At 65.0% G+C, this 22869-nt stretch overlaps 1 protein-coding gene and 1 long non-coding RNA gene across 2 annotated transcripts in view; one reads left to right on the top strand and one right to left on the bottom strand.

Moving 5' to 3' along the window:
* Nucleotides 1-22869, bottom strand: part of LOC135280088 (uncharacterized) — a 302017-nt gene that overhangs the window by 188515 nt on the left and 90633 nt on the right. The window lies entirely within an intron of this gene.
* LOC135280040 (START domain-containing protein 10-like) lies at nucleotides 13308-20608 on the top strand. The gene is made up of 6 exons (XM_064387749.1): nucleotides 13308-15911; nucleotides 18444-18591; nucleotides 18674-18777; nucleotides 18867-18984; nucleotides 19145-19197; nucleotides 19703-20608. Exons 1-6 carry the CDS (start codon nucleotides 15747-15749, stop codon nucleotides 19913-19915), a joined length of 801 nt encoding a protein of 266 aa, XP_064243819.1. The 5' UTR covers nucleotides 13308-15746; the 3' UTR covers nucleotides 19916-20608.

Genomic DNA, 22869 nt, shown 5'->3' with positions numbered 1-22869 from the left:
AGCCCCTTCCGCCCTGCCCAGATGGCTGGGGACAGGCAGGGGACACTCCCGAGTCCCTGCACACTCACGGGCAGCACCCTGCACCTCCTGGAACCCCCAGACTGCCGGGCTCAGGCACACCCAGGCAGCTTCCCAGAGACGCTCAGGAGAAAGGACGGCACCAGTGTCACCCCCAGCCGCCCCAGAGCCCCCCCCCCGGCCGAGCCCGACGGTGGCGAGCCCCCGGGGATGGCCCCAGGAGGTGGCCGCGGGTGTCAGCCATCCGGCCTGGCAGCGTGGCTCATTAGCGCGACAGGCTGTCACTCAGGCTGCAGCCAGCCCCGGGGGCACCCCGAGCGCCGCAGGGACCCCTGGCAGCGCAGGGCAGAGCCTTTGCACCCCCAGCACGTTTGGCAGCCCCTGGGGACAGCGGGGGGGGGGACAGCCGGAGCGCGGCCGCCCCAGGCTGGGGGGACGGGGCCAGGCAGGGCAGCGGGCAGGGGGACGGAGGTGACAGCACCATCCGCGGTCCCTGCGTGTCCCCCCGAGCCCCGCGCAGCCCGGAGCGCCTCGCTGCGGTGTCAGGCACTGGTGCCAGCTGCCAGCACGGAGGTGACAGCCGAAATGACCGCGCGGGGCGGGACGGCTCCGACGCAGGGGAGGGGCAGTGGGTGACATTCCCCGCGGCCCATCCTGCTGCCACCCGCTCCTTGGAGCCCTGTCAGCCCCTCGGGACCCTCTGCGGCACCAACAGCCCCCGGCTCCGTGTAGCACAAGCGCCCGGTGGTCACGCACGGGGTGAGGTGTGTGCGGGTACCCCTGGAATTCAGCCTGGATCATAAAATCGTGGAATCCCAGAGCGGCTCGGGCTGGAAGGGACCTCAAAGCCCATGTCATTCCACGCCCTGCCACGGGCAGGACACTTTCCACCCTTCCAGGTGGCTCGGAGCTCCATCCGAGCCATGTCTGTGCACACACCCACACATCTTCTGCGGGATGGGGGCATTCGGGAAACACCCCCGGGGGCTCGAACACCCCTCACCCCCGAGATGCTCAGCCCTGGGAGCTGCATGCAGGCACCCAGAGCCCGCCCCCAGAGCCCCCGCAGCGCTCCCACAGCCACCACCTCCCCCCAGCACGGCTCTGGGGGCAGGGAGCGCCCGCAGGCTCCTGCCCGGGCACATCCCAGCGGTTGTGCCACTTGGGAATTCTGGCTTGTCCCTGCTGAGCCTGGCACAGCACAGCCCCATCCAGCAGCTAGGCTGGGTCACACAGCACGGGAGGAGGGCGAAAGGGGCGAGCCGGGCCGTGCCGGCGCCGCGGGGCAGGTGACACCGCCGAAGAGGAGGGGGGCAATGCCAGGCGAGGCTGCGGTCACCGTGGCTGGCTGGCTGTGACAAGGCCGCTGTGACAACGCGGCTCGTGTCCCGGGGGCAGAGAGCGTCTCCCTCGTTATCCGCCCGGGCCGCCTGCCCGCCGCCCGCAGCCGCTCCTCCTCCTCCTCCTCCTCCTCCTCCTCCTCCTCCTCCCGCTGCGCCGCCGCTCGTCTCCCCGTAATTAAAGAGCCGACGACCTTTGGCGGCTGCCTGAGACGCTGGAACAAATGAACGGTAAGCGCCAGATTACAGCCCGGCTCAGCAGCCCCGCAAATCCCTTTAATGAGACGTTTAGGCAGGGCCGGCGGGGTGCCCGGCTGCCGGGGTGGGCTGGAGAGGCGGTGACGGCACCTCGGGCAGCCTGGCCAGGCCTGGGGGCAGCGACACCGAGCTCCTGCTGGGCCGGGAGCCGGGGGCACCATCCCCGGCACTCAGGCCTTGTTGGAGAGTGGCTCCAGCTTCCCCCACATCCCCCTCTGCACCCACAAGTGTCCCAAAGGATGAGGGAGCAATGCTGTGAGAGGCACCAGGACCAGGCTCCTGCAGGGACACGGCATCGCAGGGAGTGGGGACAGGGCTGGTGACTCTGGGACCAGGCTCCTGCAGGGACACAGGGTCCCAGGGACACACAGGGAGGTGTGCCCAGCCCAGGACTGCAGGGAGGTTGATCCCCTCCAAATGCAAAATCAAAAAGTGGAAAAGCCCCAATGACTGATGGGGCCACGTGGCTGTGAATCGATGGTGACACGGCACGCGGTGTCACCGCTCAGATTAGTGCCAAATGAAGCTGTTTACTCCAAGTTTCCCCACACAAGGAGAAGCCAGGACTGGCACAGGGAGCAGAAGATGGATGGTGGTGCTCAGGACCCGGAGGGGGGGTGTTTCCTGCCCTGACAGATAGTTTGGAACAGCAACACCTCTCCTCACCTTCAGCGTTGGAAGGTGCAGATGGGAGGACTGGGAAAGCGCCAGGATTCCATCCAGGCGTGCTGAGCACCTGGGATTGGGGCTCATCCAAGCATCCTAAGAGAGCCCGATGCCCCTGTCCCCCTTCTGGGACCAAAGTGTCCCCAGGGTCCTCTGTGGCAGGGTTCAGATGGATCAGGAAACACAGCCACTCTCACTGAGCTGACTGGTGTCCCCAGCTTCTCTGCACTGTCCCAGCATGTCCCTGCTCCAGGGGTAATCTCCAGTGGCCCTGTGTGCCTCTGGAGAACACAGGGGGATTTACCCCTGGTGTCCCTGGGGGAGGCCATCCAGGGCCATTTATCCCTGCTGTCCCTGGCTGTCCCCAGCCAAGGCATTGATCCCTGCTGTCCCTAGGTGTCCCTGCCTTGGCACATCGATCCCTGGGCTCCCTGATCTCAGGGTTACTCTCCACATCCCTGGGCCAAGTGTTCATTTCCAGTGTCCGTGGCATTCAGGGGTTCTCTGCCCCATCCAGCTCAGCATGCCCGAGGGCCTGGCCATGCCCAGCCCTGCTCCTTGTCCTCTGGCCACCCGAGTCCCTCCCCACAGCTGTGACACCGTCCCCACTCCAGCTGGGGAGTTCCCAGCTGCCCAGTACCCATTCCCAGCAAAATCAGAGGGAAGAGACCCAAAGGATCAGGGAATTCAGGTCAGACTCAGCCACACAGGAAGGAAAGCAGGGATGCCACACCAGAGAGCAGCAACACTTTCCAACCTGCTGATTCCAGCGTGGCTTGTTCCAAGCTGACCTTAATCTCTGGCTAGCACAGCCAGTGCCTGGCACCTCCGGGTGTCCCCAGCCGCGGGATGCTGGCACTTGGGACACGTGTGACAGCCAGAGAGCCGAGGGTGGGGCTGCTCCCTCCTCCGGGAGAGGGCAGCGGGCAGAGGCGGGGGCCGGCAGCATCCACCTCATGCCTTTTAATAAAACATGAATTAGGTGCCAAGGCGTATTAGATTCACTTCCCCGGTGACAGAAAATCAAAGGCTTCTCCCATCTTTTCTAGAGGCGCGTTCCTGATTGATCTGGAAGAAGCAGCTCAGTGCGAGGGAAGGAGTCTATACACACCGAAACAGCTCTTTAATTTCTTAATTTAATATCTGACACGTAAAGATTCTCATTAAGCCAGTCAATGAAGCCTGGAAATACAATTTTCGTGCAAACTGTCGCTATCATAACTTACACGAAACTTCAGATGGTGCCCTGTAAGCGGTGTGATTAAAACCATTCATCTTCCCTGGCAGCCGCCCGCTCCGCACCCCCGGGCCGCCCCCGCCCCGCGCCCACCCCGCCCGGTGCCCGGGGTGCCACCGCGGGATGGGCACCCGGCTGGCGGCTGGATCCTGCGGGATGCGCTCTCTGGGGCAGCAGAGGGGCTGGGGAGGGACCCTGGGGAGGGACCCTGGGCAGCTCCCGCCGGGCACAGCCTCCGCAGCGCGTCCCGAGCCCGGGAATCTCCCCCACCGGGGCATGCGCAGGAGGGAGAGCTTCCCGAAGACGCTAATTAGGCAAATTAATTCCTATTGAGTCGCAGCTCTTCGCTGCCTTAAAAGGGGGGAGGGAATAAAATAAAGAAGCTACTTACTTCAGCGCTGATTGAATTCCAAATATTGAGACACGGATTAGACCTGAGAGTGTTCTGTGGGAGATGACCCCAGAGCAGGACCGGTGCCCACCTGGCACACAGCTCTGAGGCTGGCATGGGGACACGAGTCCTTCTCCTCCTGCTCGTTCCTCACCTCCCCTGGTGCTGCCAGCGCCGGGCAGGGCCTGTGTTTGCTGGGCTCCTTCCTCCTCCACGGGCTGAGGAAGAGGATGGTGAATCCTGGCACAGGGCAAAGCCTCGCTGAGCCTCGGGGTGCCCTCAGGAACTGCCATGAGAGGGATCTGGGCAGGGGTCCATCCTCAGCAGGGCCTGAGAGGGGATTCTTCATTTTCTGCCTCTCACGCCCTCCATTCCCCTCCCCTGATCCAGCCCTGCGGAACATTTCAGCTCCAAGGAAACCCCAGGAATCTCCCAGCAGCTGCAAATCCATTCAGGACGTCAGGCTGGGAAAGAAGAGCCATTCCAGGGACTCTGCAAAGGCTGCTGGATCTGTGTCCCTGCAGTGGGAGCAGGGAAGGGCTGCACAGAACCCCAGAATGGCTCCGTTTGGGTCGGAAGGCGCCTCAAAGTTCATCTCCTTCCTCCGGGCAGGGACACCTCCCACCATACCAGGCTGCTCCCAGCCCCAGTGTCCAGCCTGGCCTTGGGCACTGCCAGGCATCCAGGGGCAGCCACAGCTGCTCTGGGCACCCTGTGCCAGGGCCTGCCCAGCCTCAGGAATTCCTGTGCCAGCAGCTGGAGTCCATCAAAGAGGAGCTGGTGATGGGACTGGGGAGAGGCACCCACGGGCACCGTGGGCTGTGCAGCCCTTGGGCCTCTGCCCCCAGCCCAGGGCACCCCCGAGGTGCTGCCTGTGGCTGTCGGGTGTCACACGCTGCCCCCCAAGCCCTGCCCTCCTGCCGGGGAGGGGGCATTCCAGCATTCCAGAGGGATTGCCCAGGCACCCCAGGCAGGGTCCAGCTGCCGTGCCTGGAAAGGAAAGGCTGCTCCAGTGAGGTGGAGGCTGGGAAGAGCCACGAGCACCGGGATGGCCCCTGCCCCTTGCCCGTGGCACAGCATGGGTGGCACTGGGACCACCTCAAGGTGTCCAGCTCTGCTCCCCAGGATGCCAGAGCTCCGTGCAGCTCCAGGGCAGAGGGAGGAGGACGAGTGGGCACCAGCAGGGTCACCCAGCCCTGCCTCTTTGAGTGACTTTGACTCCAACCCCTCGCTAGAGACCAAACCTGCACCCACCTCACCCCAGCGTGGCTCCTGCACCCGAGGGGCACCTTGTGGGTGGCCCGAGGGCTCTGGAGGCTGCGGAGCCTGCTCACGCTGCTGGCAGAGCCGCTTTCCTTGTCTTCCTCCCGCGTGTTATCTGGAGCCGTCGGAGCTGGCAGCTCCTGCCAGCGCTCGCGCAGCCTGACGTCGGCGCGGCTTGGAAGTGCGCGTGGCGTGTTTGATGTCAGGATTACCGGCTGGCTGTATTGTAAATGCTAAAATGAAATAAGAAGATTAGAGAAGAAAAGCGCCGCTCCGCAGCGCACGCTGCCGATTGCCTCCCGCCGGAGCCGCCGCCGAGGGCGGGGGGCGCGGGGGGACCCGGCCCGCTGGCACCAGCCCTGCCAGGGAAGGGTTAAACGGGGCCAAGCGGCTCCCAGAGGCGCTGGTGCTGCTGCCACCGAGCCAGGGGGAGAGGTGGACGGAGCCCTTCCCACCCCCGGGGTGCTGGGATTCTCTGGCTCAGGTGAGTATCGATCCTGCCACCCCCAGCGGGGTCCTGCAGCCCCCCAGCCCTGCGCCCCCAGCGCCGGGGCAGAGCGGGCTGGGGTCACCTGGGCTTGGGGGGGTGTCTGCAGCCTGCCTGGGGGAGCTCTGCATCCCTTCCTGCCCTGCTGCATCCCTGCCCAGGAATGGGGCACGGCCGCCTGCCAGCCCTGGGAGCTGGCACTCGGAGGGGAAGAGCCTCAGAGGGGGTGAGGAGCCTCTTCAGGTCTTGTTGGGGGAGTCTGGGGGCTTCCAAAGGGCAGCGTGGTGCTCTCTTCTCCCTCAGGACATTCCTGAGCCCAGATCCAGCAGGGAATGGGAATCAGGGATCAGGAATATGGGCAACTCCACACCCCTCCTGCACCTCCTGCTCCCCCCACAAGCGTCCAGCACGGCCCTGCAGGAGTCGGAGGGAGGGAGGGAAGGAGGGAGAGCTGGCCCTGCTGAGCCACTCTCCATCTCCTGCTGACAGCACCGTGCCCCAGGCACCTCTGCTGGCACCCCGGGGCCCAGATCCACGCGTGCCAGGCTCTCCATGGGCAGCGGGGCACGGGATCTCAGCAGCAGCAGGATCAGCCTTTGTTTTGAGCTGTGCCCTTGGCCTCAGCCTGGCAGAGCTGTGGGTTGTGCTGCTGGGCCCAGCGCTGGAGGAGGAAGAGGAGGAAGATGAGCTGGAAGGCACACCAGGATTTTCCCTGCATTTTTTGTGCTGGATCTGCAGCAGCACATGGGGCACAGGGCTCAGCCTCGCACACAGCCCCACATCCCTCCCGGCAGCACAAATCCTGGGCTCGCAGCTCCTCCCGGACAGCAGAGCACCCTTGGCACAACCCCCCGACAGCGACCCCACCCAGCCGGGGCCGGCTCATCCCTCCGGGAATGCCGCGGGATCCCGGGCCGCCCCCTGGCACCCAGGGCTGGACCCCACAGCCTGTGCCCGCAGCCAGGAGCGTGCCAGGGGCTGTTCCACCCTTCACCTGCCCCTGTTCCCTGCCAGGGCAGCCCTGGGGCAGGCAGGACAGCGGGACGGGACGGGACCGGACCGGACCCTTCCCTTCCCTCCCCTCCCCTCCCCTCCCCGCGGAGCAGGACAGGCTGGGGGCTGGCCCCGTGCCCGATCCGTGCCGGTACCTTCCCTCCCGCATCTGTTCCCAATCAAAGCCTCATTTGAGCCCTCCAGAAGGTTTTCCTCCTCCTGCTAACGAACGCTATTGTTTTCCCGGTGCCCGGGAGCAGCGGCTCGGCCCTGCCGGTGCCAGCTCTGCTCACACACGTGCAGAGAGAGCCCCGAGCAGGATCCTGCTCCTCTCCCTCCTGCGGGGACTGGAGCTGAATCCATCCCCGGGGCACAGCGCGGGGCTGGAGCCGGGAATGGCACCCCCGGAGGAGGAGGTGGCTGCGGGCTTCACCCTCTGCCCCTCTGTCTGGTGCTGGCAGCACTCGGTGCCCGGGTTAATGTCCCCACAGGGCTGCTGAGCAGGTGACACCCATCACAGCACCCACACACATCCCGCATCACCCCCGGGGCGTGCAGACCCCGCTCGCCCCCGCATCCCTCCGGATGTGCGGGCACGGCCGGGGCTGCCTCTGTCCCCGGCGGGACTCGCCCCTCCCGTATTGCCGCGGGGCTTCTGTTGCTTCTGCGTGCAATTAATGAGCTTTAATTGCCTGTAAACACATCCCCGGCAGCGCCAGAGCTGCCTTGGGAAGACGATGGAGTCGGGCGAAGGGAATGGAAGAGGAAATCGTAGTAACTGTTGCTACGGCTGGAGCGGCCGCTCCCGAAGCGGGGCTGTGGCAGCGGCCAGGCGGGGGGCACAGCGCAGCCCCTGTGCCCGACCCAGTGCCACCAACCCTCTGTGCCACACGGGGCTCGGGCATCCCCCGAGAGCCCCCAGCTGGGGGGTGACCGCACGGGGGGTGCCACAGAGGGGCCGGGGCAGTGGGGAGGGGTCCCTGCCCTCCCCTTTTCAGTGTTTGGGGTCCCAGGGAGGGGCTGGGGGTGGTGGAAGGATCCCAGCCCCACCCTCTGGCAGTGTGGGACACCCCCCAGAGGGGCTGTGGAGCTGGGGCCGTGGGGAGGGGTGTCCCCCTGCGTGTCCCCTGGCTGGACACACACGTGGCACTGATGAAGTCTGCACAGGCCGGGGCTGGCGGGGGCAGGGGGAGTGGGCTGTAAATGCCATTTTCTAGCTCAGTGCCCTGTAACTCTCCCTGAGCCGGGGCTCGAGCACCGCAAACAGCGCATTTTAATCACCCTGAGAGCTCCCTGCCCCCATCACGGCTCCTGGCCCTGCCCCTGGCACAGGACGGGTGGCACTGGGTGTCCAGCACTGCTCCCCGAGGTGCCACCGCGGCGCGGGGACTGATGTCACACCAGCGGGAGTGACAGCCCCTCTGTCCTGAGTGGGCACGGCATGGGTGGCATCGCTGGGGACACATCCCTCAGCCGCTGGTGGGAGGGGTCCCGAGGTGCCCGGGAGTGGCCACGGGGACCTGGACAAGCCCGAGGAGTGGCCCGGGAGGTTTAACACACCAAGAGCTGGTGCTGCCCCTGGGTGGGGACAGCCCTGGGGTCAGCCCAGGCTGGGATGGGCAGCTGGGAGAGGGACCTGGGGGTGCTGGGGGTGGGAGCTGGACCTGCCCGAGTCCAGAACCCCCCGAGCCCCAGGCTGATCCCACAGCAGGGCAGGGGGGATCCTGCCCCTGTGCCCCTGTGCTCAGGTGAGACCCCACCTGCAGAGCTGCCCCAGCCTGGCCCAGCACAGGGAGGAGCTGCAGCTGCTGGAGCCAGGCCAGAGGAGGCTCCAGGATGAGCAGAGGGATGGAGCAGCTCTGCTGGCAGGAAAGGCTGGCACAGCTGGGAATGTTCACCTGGAGAGGAGAAGCTTTGGGGTGACCTCAGTGTGGCCTTGCAGGACCTGAAGGAGCCCCAGGAAACATGGAGAGGGACTGGGGACAAGGGATGGAGGGGCAGGACACAGGGAATGGCTCCCAGTGCCAGAGGGCAGGGCTGGATGGGATATTGGGAATTAGGAATTGTTCCCTGGCAGGGTGAGCAGGCCCTGGCACAGGGTGCCCAGAGCAGCTGTGGCTGCCCCTGGATCCCTGGCAGTGCCCAAAGCCAGGCTGGACACTGGGGCTGGAGCAGCCTGGGACAGTGGGAGGTGTCCCTGCCATGGAGGGGTGGGATGGGATGAGGTTTTACCCGGTTTCAGCGCCGCAATCTGAAGAAGTTTTGCCCTGAGGGCTGGGTGTGGGAGCAGCGGGAGCAGCGCCAGAGATAAATTCCTGCCACAAAGTTTCTTTCGCTGCTAATTTTCTGATTAGGCGCTGTCTGAGGCGGCGGCAGCGCTCCGCGGAGCTTATTCCGAGGCGGGGTAATCCCGGTAAGCAGCGCGGAGGGCAGGGCCGGGCTGAGCCCCGCACACGGCGCTGCTCCGAGGTAATAACTCCTCAGGGGCTGACAAGCCCCGGCAGGGCTGTGGAAATCCTGTCTGCGGATGAGCCGAGAGGATTCTCCCGCTATCCCCCTAAAGCCTGCGTGTCACCTAGTCCAATAAAAGGCTTTATCGGCAAGGTGGGATTTTGTTCTGGCGTATCTCGGGCCTCCAGCCCAGCCCCGGCTCGGCTGATTTGCATGAGAACAGGGGGGTTCGGCACGGTGGGTGCTGGGGGCTGCCTCCAGGGATGCTGATGGGAGGGGAGCTCCCACCCCTTTCCATGCCTGCTCTCCATCCTCCATTTTCAGTGGCCCGTGGCCACCAGCCCTGCGCCAAGGGTGGCTCCTGCCCTGGGGATGGCAGCAGCCCCCAGCGCTGGGTCTCACCCATCTGCCTTCACGGGGGCGTGGGGAGCTCGGGGGGCTCAGGGGAACCCGGCATCTTTAGGGTGCCTCAGCTTCATCCTGCTCCAGCCGGCAGCCCAGGGTGATCCTACACCGGGGGATCTGGGGAGAGCATTCCCAGGCTGGGAGGAGGGTCTGGAAGGGCGTGCTGGGGTTGTCCCCCCAGAAGGAAGCTCTCAGGGTGCAGGATGTCACTCTGGGGTGGTCCTGGCTGTGCCATGTCCCCTGGACCCTGCATCCCATGGGAGATGCCTCATCCCCAGGGATGGGGCGGGTACCAGGGCACAGCAGCCGGCTGTGCCCACACCCGAGGGGACAGCAGCCTAACTCCTGGGCCAGCAGGGGCTTCCCCGCTGCCACCCACCCCGTGAGAGCCCCGGGAGGAGGGGAGCAGGCACGGCAGGCCTGGCAGTGGCGGGAGCACCCACGCCTGCTGCGCCCGGCTAATTTACTGTGTGGCTGCGCGCCGCGCGAGCCAATAACTTTGAAATGATGTGGAGATTTGCAGCCAAACCTTCTCATAAAGAGATTTAGGAGGGTGACAAAGATAATTAAACATCCTTCCCTGAGTATTGACTTGCAGCTGAAAGGGGAAAAAATAACTACATTTTTCACAGTCCTTTTAAATCATCCTGATGCCCGGCTGGGCTCTGTGCAAATAAGCCTTGGCCTGGCAGCCGTGGGTGCCAAATCCCTGCTGCCAGCATGGGAATAACGTGGGGGAGCAGGGAGGGAGTTTGGGGAGCCAGGAATGGTGCAGGGAGCCAGGGTGGGCAGGGAGGGATGCTCCAGGGCAAACAAAAGGAGGGATATGAGCCTGGCTGTCCCCTGAGCAGCCCTGAGGAGGAGGATTTGGCTAAAACACGGAGCAGGGGGGTGGGAGGGACAGGAAAGGAGGGACACAGGGTCACAGGAGAGGGACAGGGGGGAGTGGCAGCTGTTGGAGGACATGAAGGAGTGGCAGAGAGATTCAGGAGATGGATCACAGCATGGCTGGGGTTGGAGGGGACCTTAAAGCCCGATCTCACCCCAGCCCTCCAATGGATGGAGTCCCACCATCCTTCTGAGGCACCTGCAGTGGGGCAGAGCTGCTGTGGGACCCCCGGGAGCCCCCCCAGTGCACTGCCCTCCCCCGGGGCTCTGAGGGCACATCCAAACCTCATCGCGTGGATGGGCAGGACAGCCCCACCCTCCCATGACCCTGCGGGCAGTGCCAGCCCCGGGAATGTGCCTGGCAGCCTGCTGCCACGACCCGGCAGGGCTGGACACCCCGGCTGTGCACAGTCCCTGTGTGGGGTGACCCCACACACACCGAGACTTTTCCTGACGCCAGAACCTCCCGGAGCGCCACCAAAAGCTCCGCGTTAAAGCCGGAGGTGCCAGCCGCAGGATGTCCGTGCTGTCCCCGCCCTGGGGGGCTCTGGGGGGCTCGGGGTGCCTGGGGCTGAGGGCTGGGGGCTGCCAGGAGCAGCAGGGACGCAATGGCAGCACAAGGAGGAGGAGGAGGGAAATTTCGGGCCATTTCCACCCCACGCTCTGTTTAACGGTGACATTTCCGAGAGCGGCCCCCTCAGCCGAGGGGTGACATCAGAGCGGGGCAGGGGGACGCTGCTGGTGGCCGCGGGGGAGCCCTGCTCCTCGGTGTCCCTTTCCCTGGCCGCTCCCCGGTGCTGGCCGTGTCGCTGCCGTCCGTGGAGCACGCGTGACACCCAGTGGGCCAGCAGCACACTGCACGCGCGGGTCCCTGGGCACGCTGGCGCTGCCCGGGGCTGGCACCCGGCTGGGACACGGGCTTCTCCTCGGGGGAGCGGGGTGGCAGCGCCCCATGGGCTTGTAGGGGGGTTAACCTGGGTGGGGGCATGGCTGGGGAGGCCCCGCGGTCCCCAAGGCTGTGGGGTCTCCCTGGGGTCTCCCAGGACCTAGTGGGTCCTGTAATTGTGGGGTTTGGGGTCTCCCCAGGACCTAGTGGGTGCTGTAATTGTGGGGTTTTGGGGTCTCCCCAGGACCTAGTGGGTGCTGTAATTGTGGGGTTCGGGGGTCTCCCCAGGACCTAGTGGGTGACTTTGGGGTTCTGGGGTCTCACTGGGGCTCTGGGGTCTCTCCAGACACTCAGGGGTCCCTGCAGCCCAGAGCTCCGGGTGTCTCCAGATGTCTGGGGGAGTCTTCAGGCATCTGGGGGTCCCTGGTGCCATGGGGCCCTGGGGTCTCCCCAAGGCACTTGGGGGTCCCTGCAGCCCTGAGGCTCTGGAGCCTCTCCAGGCACCCAGGGTCCCTGCAGATTTGGGGCTCACCAGGGCTCTGGGGTCCCACTGGGGCTCGGGAATCTCTCTAGGATCTCGTCCGTGGAACTTTGGTGTCCCCGGGCTCACTGCAGCCCCATGGCTCTGGTGGCACTGGGGCTCTGGAGTCTCCCAGGGACCCTCGGGATCTCTGCAGCCCCCAGGCTTTGGGATCTCTCAGAGCCCCTGTGGGCCCTGCAGCCCTGGGACTCTGAGACCACGCTCAGCTCCAGGGTACCTGCAGCCTTTGGGATCTCCCCCTGCAGCCGCAGTGTTTGCTGCCTTGCCCCACTCCCAGGTCAGGATCTCGCTTTTCCCTCCTGCCTCTGTCTGTGTCCCTCAAAGACCCTGATGTCCCTCAGGTATTCACCACCTTCCTGCTCCCCCCCAGGACTCTCCTCACCTCCCAGCCCCATCTCCTGCTGCAGCTCTGACCCTTCCTGGCTGCTCCAGCTGCGTTTCTCTGGGACAAGAAACTCTCAGCCCATCTTTTGCTTTTCCTCCTGACTCTCTTGTTCATTCCCTGGGGGATAAACCCTGAAGGAATAAGGATCTGAGGGGAGTCAGGGCTGTGGTTCACTTCAAGCCAAAGCAGAACCGTTTTCTGCAGGAAAAACATTTTCATTCCAATTTGCAAAGGCTTTCAAAGGCAATTCTCAGAGGAGCAGGAGCAGTCAGTGCAGAGGGGATTGGATGCTCTTCTCCAGCTCTGCAGAGGCTGGAAGCTCGTCCTGCTGAGGCATCCAAGCCTTAATGGGGCTGTGAACACCCACATGCAGTGCCCTGCAACCCCACTCCCAGCATGGAAATCCCACATCCAGCTCTGGAGGCTGTAAAGACACCTGGAGGGTTGAAAACGGGCCTGGAGAATGAAAAGAGGAGCAGGAGGAGGGAGGGACCAGTGAGACACAGAGAGGACAGAGCTGGGTCCTCCTCACGGTGCCCTAAGCAGGGTACCTGTGCCCTGACCCCAGCAGGCTTCACTCGGGGCATGGAGGGGCCCCTGGAGCTGCTGGTGTGACAGTCCCCTGTGTCATCCCTACACAGGGACAGCGTGGCCAAGAGCGGGACCCTGCTGCTCACAGCAGCCCCACCAGCCCAGGGAGTGGAGCTCCAGCCCAGGATGGGATTGATGGGGCTGTTGGACCTCAAGGGCACGTCACAAAATTGCCTCTGAGATCAAAGAATCATCAGAATCCCAGTGTGGTTTGGGTGAGAAGGGATCTTAAAGCTCATCCCATCCCTTCCCTGCCCTGTCAGGGACACCTTCCACTGTCCCAGGCTGCTCCAAGCCCTGTCCAGCCTGGCCTTGGGCACTGCCAGGGATCCAGGGGCAGCCACAGCTGCTCTGGGCACCCTGTGCCAGGGCCTGCCCACCCTGCCAGGGAACAATTCCTCATTCCCAATATCCCATCCAGCCCTGCCCTCTGGCAGTGGGAGCCATTCCCTGTGTCCTGTCCCTCCATCCCTTGTCCCCAGTCCCTCTCAGCTCTCCTGGAGCCCCTTTAGGCCCTGGGAGGGGCTCTGAGCTCTCCCTGGAGCCTTCTCCTCTCCAGGTGAGCACCCCCAGCTCTCCCAGCCTGGCTCCAGATCAGATCTTGGAACATCTCTGTGGTTTCCTCTGGGCTCACCCAGCAGCTCCACGAGGAGAAGTTAAACAAGGTGTGACAGAGGCAGCGTTAACATGAGGCTCCACATTTGCTGCACTCACCTTCCTCCTCCCTTGGGCAGCTCCCAGAGCAGCACCCAGATCCAAACCTTGGCTCCAGAAGAGCCAAAGGTGGTGGGGAAGGGGCTGCTTGGAGCCCTGAGTGCTTCCAGGTGGGACACGGGAGCCCAGCTGGGGCTTGCAGAGGGAGGTGAAGGTGAGCAGCAGAACCTGTGTGGCTCTGCAGTTTTCCAGCTCAAGCACTGGCCCCAGGGGCTGCTGCAGAAGGGAAGAAAGAACTTTCCATTCCAGTTTCCAGCTGGAAGGGCCAGGGAGAGAAATGCTGCCATGCCTCAGGTGCAGAGCAGGGCTGGTTCCAGCTCAGTGGTGCTGTGCTGCTCCTTCCCATGGAGCCTGGGGGGCTCCTCCATCCCAGGACTGCAGTGCCTTCCCTTCCCTCACCCCACAGACACCTCCGGAGCTCCAGAGCCCCCAGCCTCGGGTCCCACCCACCCCATACACACACCTGAGGCCTCTCCAGGGTGTACCTGGGGGACAGTGCCCCCTGCACAGGGACACACAGCACACTGCAGCAGCAGGACTGGACAGCTCTGTGTGGGCCATAAATCTGTGTGGCCAGAGCTGCTCCTGCTCCAGGGCCCCAAGGCCACCCCAAGGTCTTTCCAAGGCGGGATCTGCCCCTCCCCTGCACTGCGGCAGCTCCTCAGTGGAGCGTGGCACTGCCAGCCCTGCCCTGGCCAGCCCCACTGGGAAGCAGAGCCCTGGGTGCCTGGGGAGCAGCAGGGCAGCCACGGGCAGCCCCTGCCCTCTGGGAGCAGCTGCAGCTCTCCAGCTCCCTCCCTGCTCTCCTTTCCAGGAGCTTTCCCCCATTTCTCAGTGCCCAGGGGATGCTGCTCCCAGGGTCAGCACTGGGGCTGTTCCCAAACCTCATCCCAGGGCTGGATGAGGAGGGAATTGCAGCCTGGCCTTGCAGGTGAGGCTGATCCAGGGGCAAGGGGTGTGAGAGTGGCACAGCCTCATTCCAGGTGGACTTCATTTATCCTGAAATTCCAGTCAAGAGAAACCTTGTGGGCATCAACAGGATGGGCAAGATAACCCCAGGTGTCAGGCAGGCTGGGGACCAGGGCTGAGCAGGATCCCAGTGAAAGGTCCTGGATAAGGTTCTGGACAGGAGGATGGACAAATGGACAGCATGAGGAGGATGTGGCCCCCAGCCTGGGTCCTCTGTGCAGCACCAGGGAACCCCAAGCTCTGTGCTCAGAGTGGTTCCCAGTCCAGGGAGTGATGCAGGGGCTGGAAAAGGACCAGCAGGCAGGGCTGGAGCTGGGAGAGAGCTGGGTTGGGATCCACCAGCATCCTGCAGGTGCCCTGGGGACAGAGGCAGTCCCTCTCAGTAGGACATGGCTGGTACCCAGGGACAAGGGACATTCATTGCAGCTCCAGGCTGGGCAGTAGAATTGTTTTTGGGTTTTTTGGGTTTTTTTCCTGGGGAGGTGGCACAGCTGTGGGACTGAGGTGGGCAGGTCCATCCTTGCAGGCTGGGCTGAGCCCTGGGTGACCTTTCCTGTGCTGGTGGTGTCCTGCTCACGGTGGGAGGGGGGGCTGGGCACCCCCGGGGGTGCAGCATGCTGTGAGCCCAGCAAGGGCCACCTCCCCCTCACAAATTCCCTCCCTCCAAGCCCCAGGGCACGCCGAGGGCCGAGGTGCTGTGTCCCCTCCCCGGCCCGCCCTGGCCCGCATCCCGCTGCTGCTGCAGCCGCGGGGCCGAGGCCTCGGCTGCTCCCGGCATCAGCTGATCCCTCCCGGCAGCCGGAGCTGCAAAGTCAGGCACAGAGATTGCCAGGGCGCCGGCGAGGGGACGGCCGGGGTGGCAGCACGGGGGGCTCGGGGGCCGGGGGCAGCTGTGCCCTGAAAGCCGAGCCACCTGTGCGCTGCTACCTGCTGAATAATAGAGGAGCCGCCAGCCAGCCGAGAGAAATGTGATGCTGGTGAGGCAGCCCGGGAAGACATCCGAGCTGCCGGCAGCTGCGATAGCAGCCGCAGCCCAGGAGCCTTCCAGCCCCGCGCGGGCTGCCGGCAGCGCTCTGCCCGTCCCGGCTGCCCGCGGCCGGGGCCCGCTGCAGGGACGCGGGCTCGGGGCCGGCAGGAGGATGTGAGCTGCGGCGGGCACCCAGCGAGGCAGAGCTCAAGGGCAGGGCTGGGTTTCCCGGGAGGGAGGCAGAGGCTGCCCGCAGGCGGTGCCCGCGCCCGCCCGGGGGGCAGCAGCTCAGCCCCATGTCCAGGGGAGGGGAGATGGTTTACATCCCGGACGACTCCGACTTCAGCTCCTTCAGGGATCAGTGCGAGAGCCTGGAGGGCTGGCACTGCCGCTACAACAAGGCTGGCGTGACCGTGTGGAGCCAGGGCCAGGAGGAGAGCTGCACCGTGCAGAAAATCAAGGTAAGCGGAGCTTCCCTGCCCCAGGCTCCCTGGGGACTGCCCCGTGCTGGAGCTGCGCGGTCCGGCCTGCCTGGGGGTGTTTCTGTCCCGAATTCCAGGGCTGGCGGGGTTAGACCCCCGAAGGTGCTTCCCGGTGCTCCCGCTGCCCGCCCCGGGGCCGCACCCGCCGGGATCCCCTGAGCGCTGCCCCCGGCCCCGACACCCGCGGGAGGGCCCCGGGATCGGGTGCACTGCGGACACGGCCCTGCCCGGAGCCCCCGGACACGGACGGGCTCATGGCACGTGTCCCTGGTGTCCCCTCCCCGGCTCGGCTGTCCTGGGGCACATCTCGGGATGAAGCCCTGCGGGAGCCCCAGGTGCTGTTTGGGAGGTTGTGGCTTGCCAGGGGCTGGGCCTGGGGCACTGCAGAGGGACAAGGAGGGCCAGCCATCCCCCAGGTACCTCCACAGCCCCGGTGGCACTGCCAGGTGACCTGGGCACGTCAGGATTGGCTGCAGGGGGCTGGGGGCACACGGTGAGCCCAGGGTGGGCACCACGGGCTTTGGCTTTTCTGGCACCAAGAATCCCGAGCCCTGGGCAGGGATGGAATCTGCCGGGGCGAGGAGAGGCAGGACATCCGACCTGCAGGACAGCCCCGCTGCTGGAGAGGGCTCACCCAGGAGCGCCGGGGGAGGGTCACCACAGCCTCGGGGAGGCGGTGAGGAGGGAACAACGCTCTGGAAGAGGCTCTCCCACCGCTGTCCTGAGCACAGACACCCAGCAGCACCTCTCCTGCAGCCGGGGCACAAGGAGGAGCTGGGGGCACGCTGCTGCTCGGGACAGAGACCCTTCAGGGGGAGGAGCAGGATGCACTCTCAGCAGAGCTGCGGCTGCAATACACATTTCCCTGCTGCGTGAGCCAGGGCCAGCTTCTGCACCTGGATCAGGGAGATTTAAACCAGCTGGGCATACACAGGATTAAAGGGTGCTGAGGGGTCAGGCCAGCACCTCTTTGAAAAGTCCTGGTGACTGCAGCAGGTCCCTGACACCTGGGAAGAGAAAAATCATATTCCTCTCCCAAATTAAGCTCCAGGGTGGCACTGTGGGCTGCTGTGTCACCTCCATCCCTGGGAAGGACACAGAGAACACGCTCCTGGAAGCCACATCCTGAAGGAGGAGGGCAGTGGTGACAGCAGCAAGGACCTGCCAAGGGTAAATCCTGCCTGAGCAGCCTGCTTGCCTCTGCAGGGAGAGGTCTGGCTCTGTGGCTGTGGGCAGCTCCAGCCTTGGACAGGGCTTCCCATAGTGAGATCTGGGCTGGAGAGGGGATGTTGCTCAGAGTGAGCAGGACAGGCTGGCAGGAAGCCCTGGAGCCCAGCCCTCAGCCTGGCTGCAGTTCTGCCCCCTGCCACCACTGAGCCCCACAGGGAGGGGACCCCAGGGCAGCCAGGGAGCATCACCCAGCCTGGTTCAGTGCCGTAATGGGGATTTTCCCTGCCCTGGAGAGGGCTGGGCATGGTGCAGGGGTTGGCAGTGCCCAGAGCCCCTTCCCAAAATGTGGGATGCAGCCCGAGCTGCACAGCTCCCTTGGGGTCAGGAGAGCCTCAGTCTGTCCATTAACCGAGGGAGTTAATTATCTCAGGTTCCCTGAGCAGCTGGAGCATTGGATTTTTTCCCCCTGAATTCCCTGTGGATGGGTCTGGGCTCTGTGCTTTCCCCATCCCAGCTGCTGTGCCTGGCAGGGCCCTTCATCCGAGGCTGCAGGGGGTGGTGGAAGCAGGACAGGCTTTAGTGGGGAATCTGGGGCTCCAAGACTGCGACAACCGGAGTTTCCAGGAGACCCATGAGCTCCACCTGCAGCTGGAAAAAGCAGCAGCACCTCCAGGCCCTGCTGCGAGGGTGCAGCCGGGAGGGAGAGCAGGAGGAGGGGGCTGGGTGCTGCCACCCTCCCGCGGTGCCCTGGGGACTGCAGCACATCTCCGAGCCCGGCCTGGGCACGAGTCCATCCATACCGGGCCACCAGGGACAGCTTGCCCGAGATTGATGGGACCTGCCGCGCTCAGAGGGCCAGCTCCGCTTACACGGCGCCTCATCAAAGATGCAGGGGCTCTAACGAGGAGCAGATGACATCTCCCTCCTGTCGGCGCTCAGAGGAGCAGGGCGGCCGCCTTCATCAATAATGCACGGCTGGTGCGGCCGGGAGCTCCGCGGCTCCGGTTACAGCCGGGCCCGAGAGCCCCGGGAGCGGCCCCGACACCCCCCGGGAGCAGACCCCACACCCAAGACCATCACGAAGCACACGGGGACCCCTTTGTTTGCCCAGCAGGGACATGGTGGGGTAGGGGACAGGCATCAGGTCCTGGACCAGCTGGGCCACCTGTGTGAGGGTCGTTGCAGCCCCTCTGGCTGCAGGGGCGGTGGCTCCGGGGCTGTCCTGCAGCGGGGCTGTGTCCTGCACCCTCCACGGCACAGGGACACGGGCCAGCCCGATGTCCTGGTGCCCAGGCGGGCACAGCTCAGGGCTCAGGCTGCCCCCCGCCCCTGTGCCCACAGACCCGCATCTCCTGCAAGGATGTCCCCGCCGAGACGCTCTATGACGTGCTGCACGACACCCGCTACCGCAGCAAATGGGACTCCAACATGATCGAGACCTACGACATCGGGCGCCTCACCGTCAACGCTGATGTGGGATACTACTCCTGTGAGCACCCCTGAGACCCCCGGGCCCCCTCCCCAGCCCCCAGGAGTGTGTGGGGCCGTGGAGTAACAGGATGTGCCCGCAGGGAAGTGCCCGAGCCCCCTGAAGAACCGGGATTTCGTCACGCTGCGCTCCTGGCTGCCCCTGGGCAATGACTACATGATCATCAACTACAGCGTCAAGCACCCGGTGAGCCCGGCTGCCCCAGCCCTGGCAGGGCTGCCTGTGGGCACAGGCAGGGCCGGGCAGGCTCTGAGGTGCCCGGAATCTCCCCGCAGAAATACCCGCCCCGGAAGGATTTCGTGAGGGCCGTGTCCCTGCAGACCGGGTACCTGATCAAGGCGAACGGGGACGGTGCCTGCATCCTCTATTACCTCACCCAGGTGGACCCTCGCGGTGAGTGCCCTCCCGGGGGGCAGGGGGCTCACCCAGAGCTCACCCCCGGCTCTCCATCGTGCAGGGGTGCCCACGCCAGCCCTGGGGTGCTGCAGGCTCGTGGTGCCTCCCCCGGGGCTGGCCCTGCTTCCCTGGGTGACGGGGCTTTGGGCTCTTGCAGGGTCGCTGCCGAAGTGGGTGGTGAACCGTGTGTCCCAGTTTGTGGCCCCGAAGGTAAGGAGGGGGATGGGAGTCCTGGGCAGCAGGGATGAGCTGCCCAAATTACCCCGGGTGGGGCATGGTGGGTGACCCCAGGGCCCACAGGGTGGGTGCTGGGTGACCCAGGGCTCTGAGGATGGATGCTGGGAGACCCAGAACTCATGGAATGGTGCCGGGAGACCCAGAGCTCACAGAGCAGGTCCTGGGTGACCCAGAACCTGCAGGACAGGTGCTGGGTGGTCCAGAGCTCACAGCATGGGTCCTGGGGAGTCCAAGGCTCTCAGGATGGGTGCTGGATGACCCAGAGCTTGCAGAACGGGTGCTGAGCAATCCAGGGCTCACAGGCTGGACCCTCGGTGCTGCAGAGCTGCCAGGATGAGCTCTGGGTTTCACAGGGCATGCACTGGGCACGTTGCTGGGGCAGCCAGGCCCCATCCCCTGCCACCACCCCAAACCCTGCAGGGGGGAGCTGTGCCCAGGGCCCAGGGCAGCTTCAGCCCCAGCCCCACTGTGCCCACAGGCCATGAAGAAGATCTACAAGGCCGGGCTGAAGTACCCGGAGTGGAAGCGCCGGCACGACCCCGGGTACAAGCCCTGGGTGTACCCCGAGCAGAACACGCTGCCCAGCGTGAGCCTGGCCGAGCTGTCCGTGCAGCACGCCGATTCCCTGGAGAACATCGACGAGACCGGCCTGCCCGAGGAGCACCTGAGCACCAGTGACCACGAGGCCTGAGCCCTCGGCCAGGGAATGCCCTCAGCACCGAGGCTTGGCACCCGGGGGGCACAGCTGGGAATTTGGCTCCCTGCTTCCCAATAGTCACATCTGCTCTCCCAAGTCCTTCATCGTTGACCCCCCTCCCTGCCCAGGCAGCGGGGAACTATCCCGTGGGATCTGTGCAACTGGCACTGGGAAGAGGCAGGGTGGGCACCCTGGTGGCCCCTGTGCCCATGGAGGTGTCCCTGTAGGAGACAGAGCTGGCAGTGGGTGTCCAAGAGAGACTGGGCAGGCTGAGGGGGGCAGGAGCTTTCCAGGACCAGGATATGGCTCTGCCACTGTAAGACCCTAAAAGGCCAGGAGTGGGGGGTCTGTGAGGGTCCTGCCCAGGCTTTGCAGCAGCACAAGGTTTGGATTGCCCCCGCCTGGCCTGAGGTCCAGCTCTGCCAAGCCCGAGTCAGGCTGTGCCCGCTCCAGCCCTCCATGCCCCTCCAGGCTTAGTGTGACCCCCCCATTCCAGGGAGCCCTCCCAGGCCCCCCTGAGCTCCAGGCTCGCCTCTGCAGGCTGGCTCTGGCCCAGCAGGCTCTGGGGACCCCTTCCCCTCGTGGTTTGTCCTGGCAGGGGGGTCCTGGGCCACCTGTGTCCCCACTCTCCCCGTGTTTGCTGCTGCTGTGGTTCCTGGCACAATAAAGGGGTTGGTGTGTGTGAGAGCTCATGGGGCTGGCACAGGGTGGGGAGGGGGTGGCACGGAGCCCACCCAGAGGCATCCAGCTCTGAGAGGGACAGGAGGGCCCATCCACACGGCCCCAGCGCCCTGGGCTGACCCTCAGCAGGGACAGAAGTGGCCACAGCAGGACAGGACGGAGGGATGCTGGGCTCTGCACCCCACGGGAGCGTGTGTGGGCAGGGGGCAGCTTCCACCAGACAACGGGAAGTTGGTCTAGACAGGCACTGCCGTGGGAATGCGCTGACAAATGAGGGATTTTCCACCCACTCCTCGCCCCCACCCTCCGAAGCAGCTGCTGGGCTCCGTCCCCAGCTGGGTTTGAGCCCGATCTCTGCAAGGTCAGTGCAAATGGGGATGTCACTGCAGGTTTTGGGGTCCCTCTGACCCAGCTTCACCCCCCTGGTCCCCCTCCAGAGCTGCCCTGTGACTGCTTCCCCCACACCTGGAGCTTTTCTCCACCCCAGCATCTCAGGCGTGGATGCTTGCTGTCCTTCTTCGGCCACCCTGTTAGGTCACAAATGTCCCCTGGGCTGCCTCGGGGGACATCACACACACACAGTGCTGGGAAGGGGACAGCAGGGTCTGGGATCCGGGGCTTTGCAGCTGGGCTGGCTGCTCAGAAGCCCCCTCTGCAAGGAAAATGTGGAAAGCAGGGGCAGGGGATGTGCAGCTCGCACCTGGCAGCACCCAAGGTTGCTCCCTCCCTCTCCCCGTGCTGCTCCCACCCCTGGCAGCAGATCGGGATTATTTTACCTGTTAAAAGACAAAACCCAGCCCCAAACTGCCCCAAAAGCACTCTGGCAGAGTGGAAAATCACCCCTGGGTGCTGCTGCGATGGGGCAGAGCCCGCTGGCACCCCGAGCCCGGCGGGTGCTGGGGTGCAGACCCTTCCCCTGCGGAAGGAGCCTCATCCCTTGGCATTCCCGGGTGTTTCCCCGCGGGATCCAGACTGCAGCCCTGCCGGGGGTTATTTTTAGCCAGACCTGGGTGGGAGTGAGGAGCGGCAGCCTGAGCACCGAGAGCCCGGCAGGGAGCCCCAGGGACAGCTGTGGCAGGCTGGGTGACACCGCAGCCGGGCTGTGTCCCGAACTGGGATGGCACAGGCAGTGTCCCTGTCACTGTCCGCATCCAGCACCGCCTCTAGGAGAGCTCCCGGCCCCCAGAATGAGCCCGGGTGGAACTGGGGGCACCGTGGGGCGGCGGCAGCCCCAGCGCGGTGATTTCTCTTGGAACGATGCGGGTTTCCTGCGGCACAAACAGGAAAGGGACCGGCCACCGGCATGCCGAGGGCGCGGGCGGCGAGCCGGGGGCGCGGAGCCCCCCGGGGGCCCTCGCTGGGATTTTGGGGGCGCGGGTGGCCCAGGGCCCGGTGGGACGAGGGCAGGACACGCGGGGGCTGCGGCCCCGCACGAGAGCCCAGCTGGGCGCTTTTCCTGCCCGGCTCCGAGCGCAGAGGTTGGAAAGGAAACGGGAAGCTGCTGCTGGACGGGAGATTAGCGCGGAGGCAGTGATGTCAGCCGCCCCTGATGGATCGGGGCAGCGGCAGCGTGCCACGGGCCCCAGCTGGCCACACACCGTGTCAAACGTGCCCCTGCTGGGGCAGGATGTGACTCCGTCCTGGATCCCGTGATTTGTGACTCCTGAGCTCATGGATAGGTCTTGAGCAGCTTTTGGCCCCTCCACCCAACCAGGACAGCGAGGAGCCCCCCCAGCAGCCTCATGGAGTGGCCTTGAACAGGGCTTTTGCCTGGAGAGGTCCAGCAGATTTCCAAGGCTCCAGTTTCCTCCTCCCCAATCCCTCCCATGGGCTCAGCTCTCTGCCGTGCCCTGCAAACCCTCAGGGCCAGTCCCAGCCCCACTTTCCAGCTGTCCAGTGTGATATTTCCTCTCTAGGGATGAGCCTTGAGCGTCCCTCACCCTGTCCTGCCCCCCAGAGATGCTCCCACCATCACCCCACACATGAACTGGGAGGGTGGGGCTGAAGGTGAAGCAAAACCTGGCCCAGGGTGGGGAGGGACGGACGGACGGACGGACGGACGGATGGATGGATGATGGAGGGATGGATGGAGGGATGGATGGATGAGGGATGGATGGATGGATGGATGGATGGATGGATGGATGGATGGATGATGGATGGATGGATGATGATGGATGGATGGATGGATGGATGGATGGATGAGGGATGGATGGATGGATGATGGATGGATGGATGGATGGATGGATGGATGAGGGATGGATGGATGG

Source organism: Passer domesticus, chromosome 13 (genome assembly GCF_036417665.1).
Source record: "Passer domesticus isolate bPasDom1 chromosome 13, bPasDom1.hap1, whole genome shotgun sequence".
NCBI lineage: Eukaryota > Metazoa > Chordata > Aves > Passeriformes > Passeridae > Passer > Passer domesticus.
Note: the sequence above shows the minus strand (reverse complement) of the source record. Positions and strands in the feature narration are given on the sequence as shown.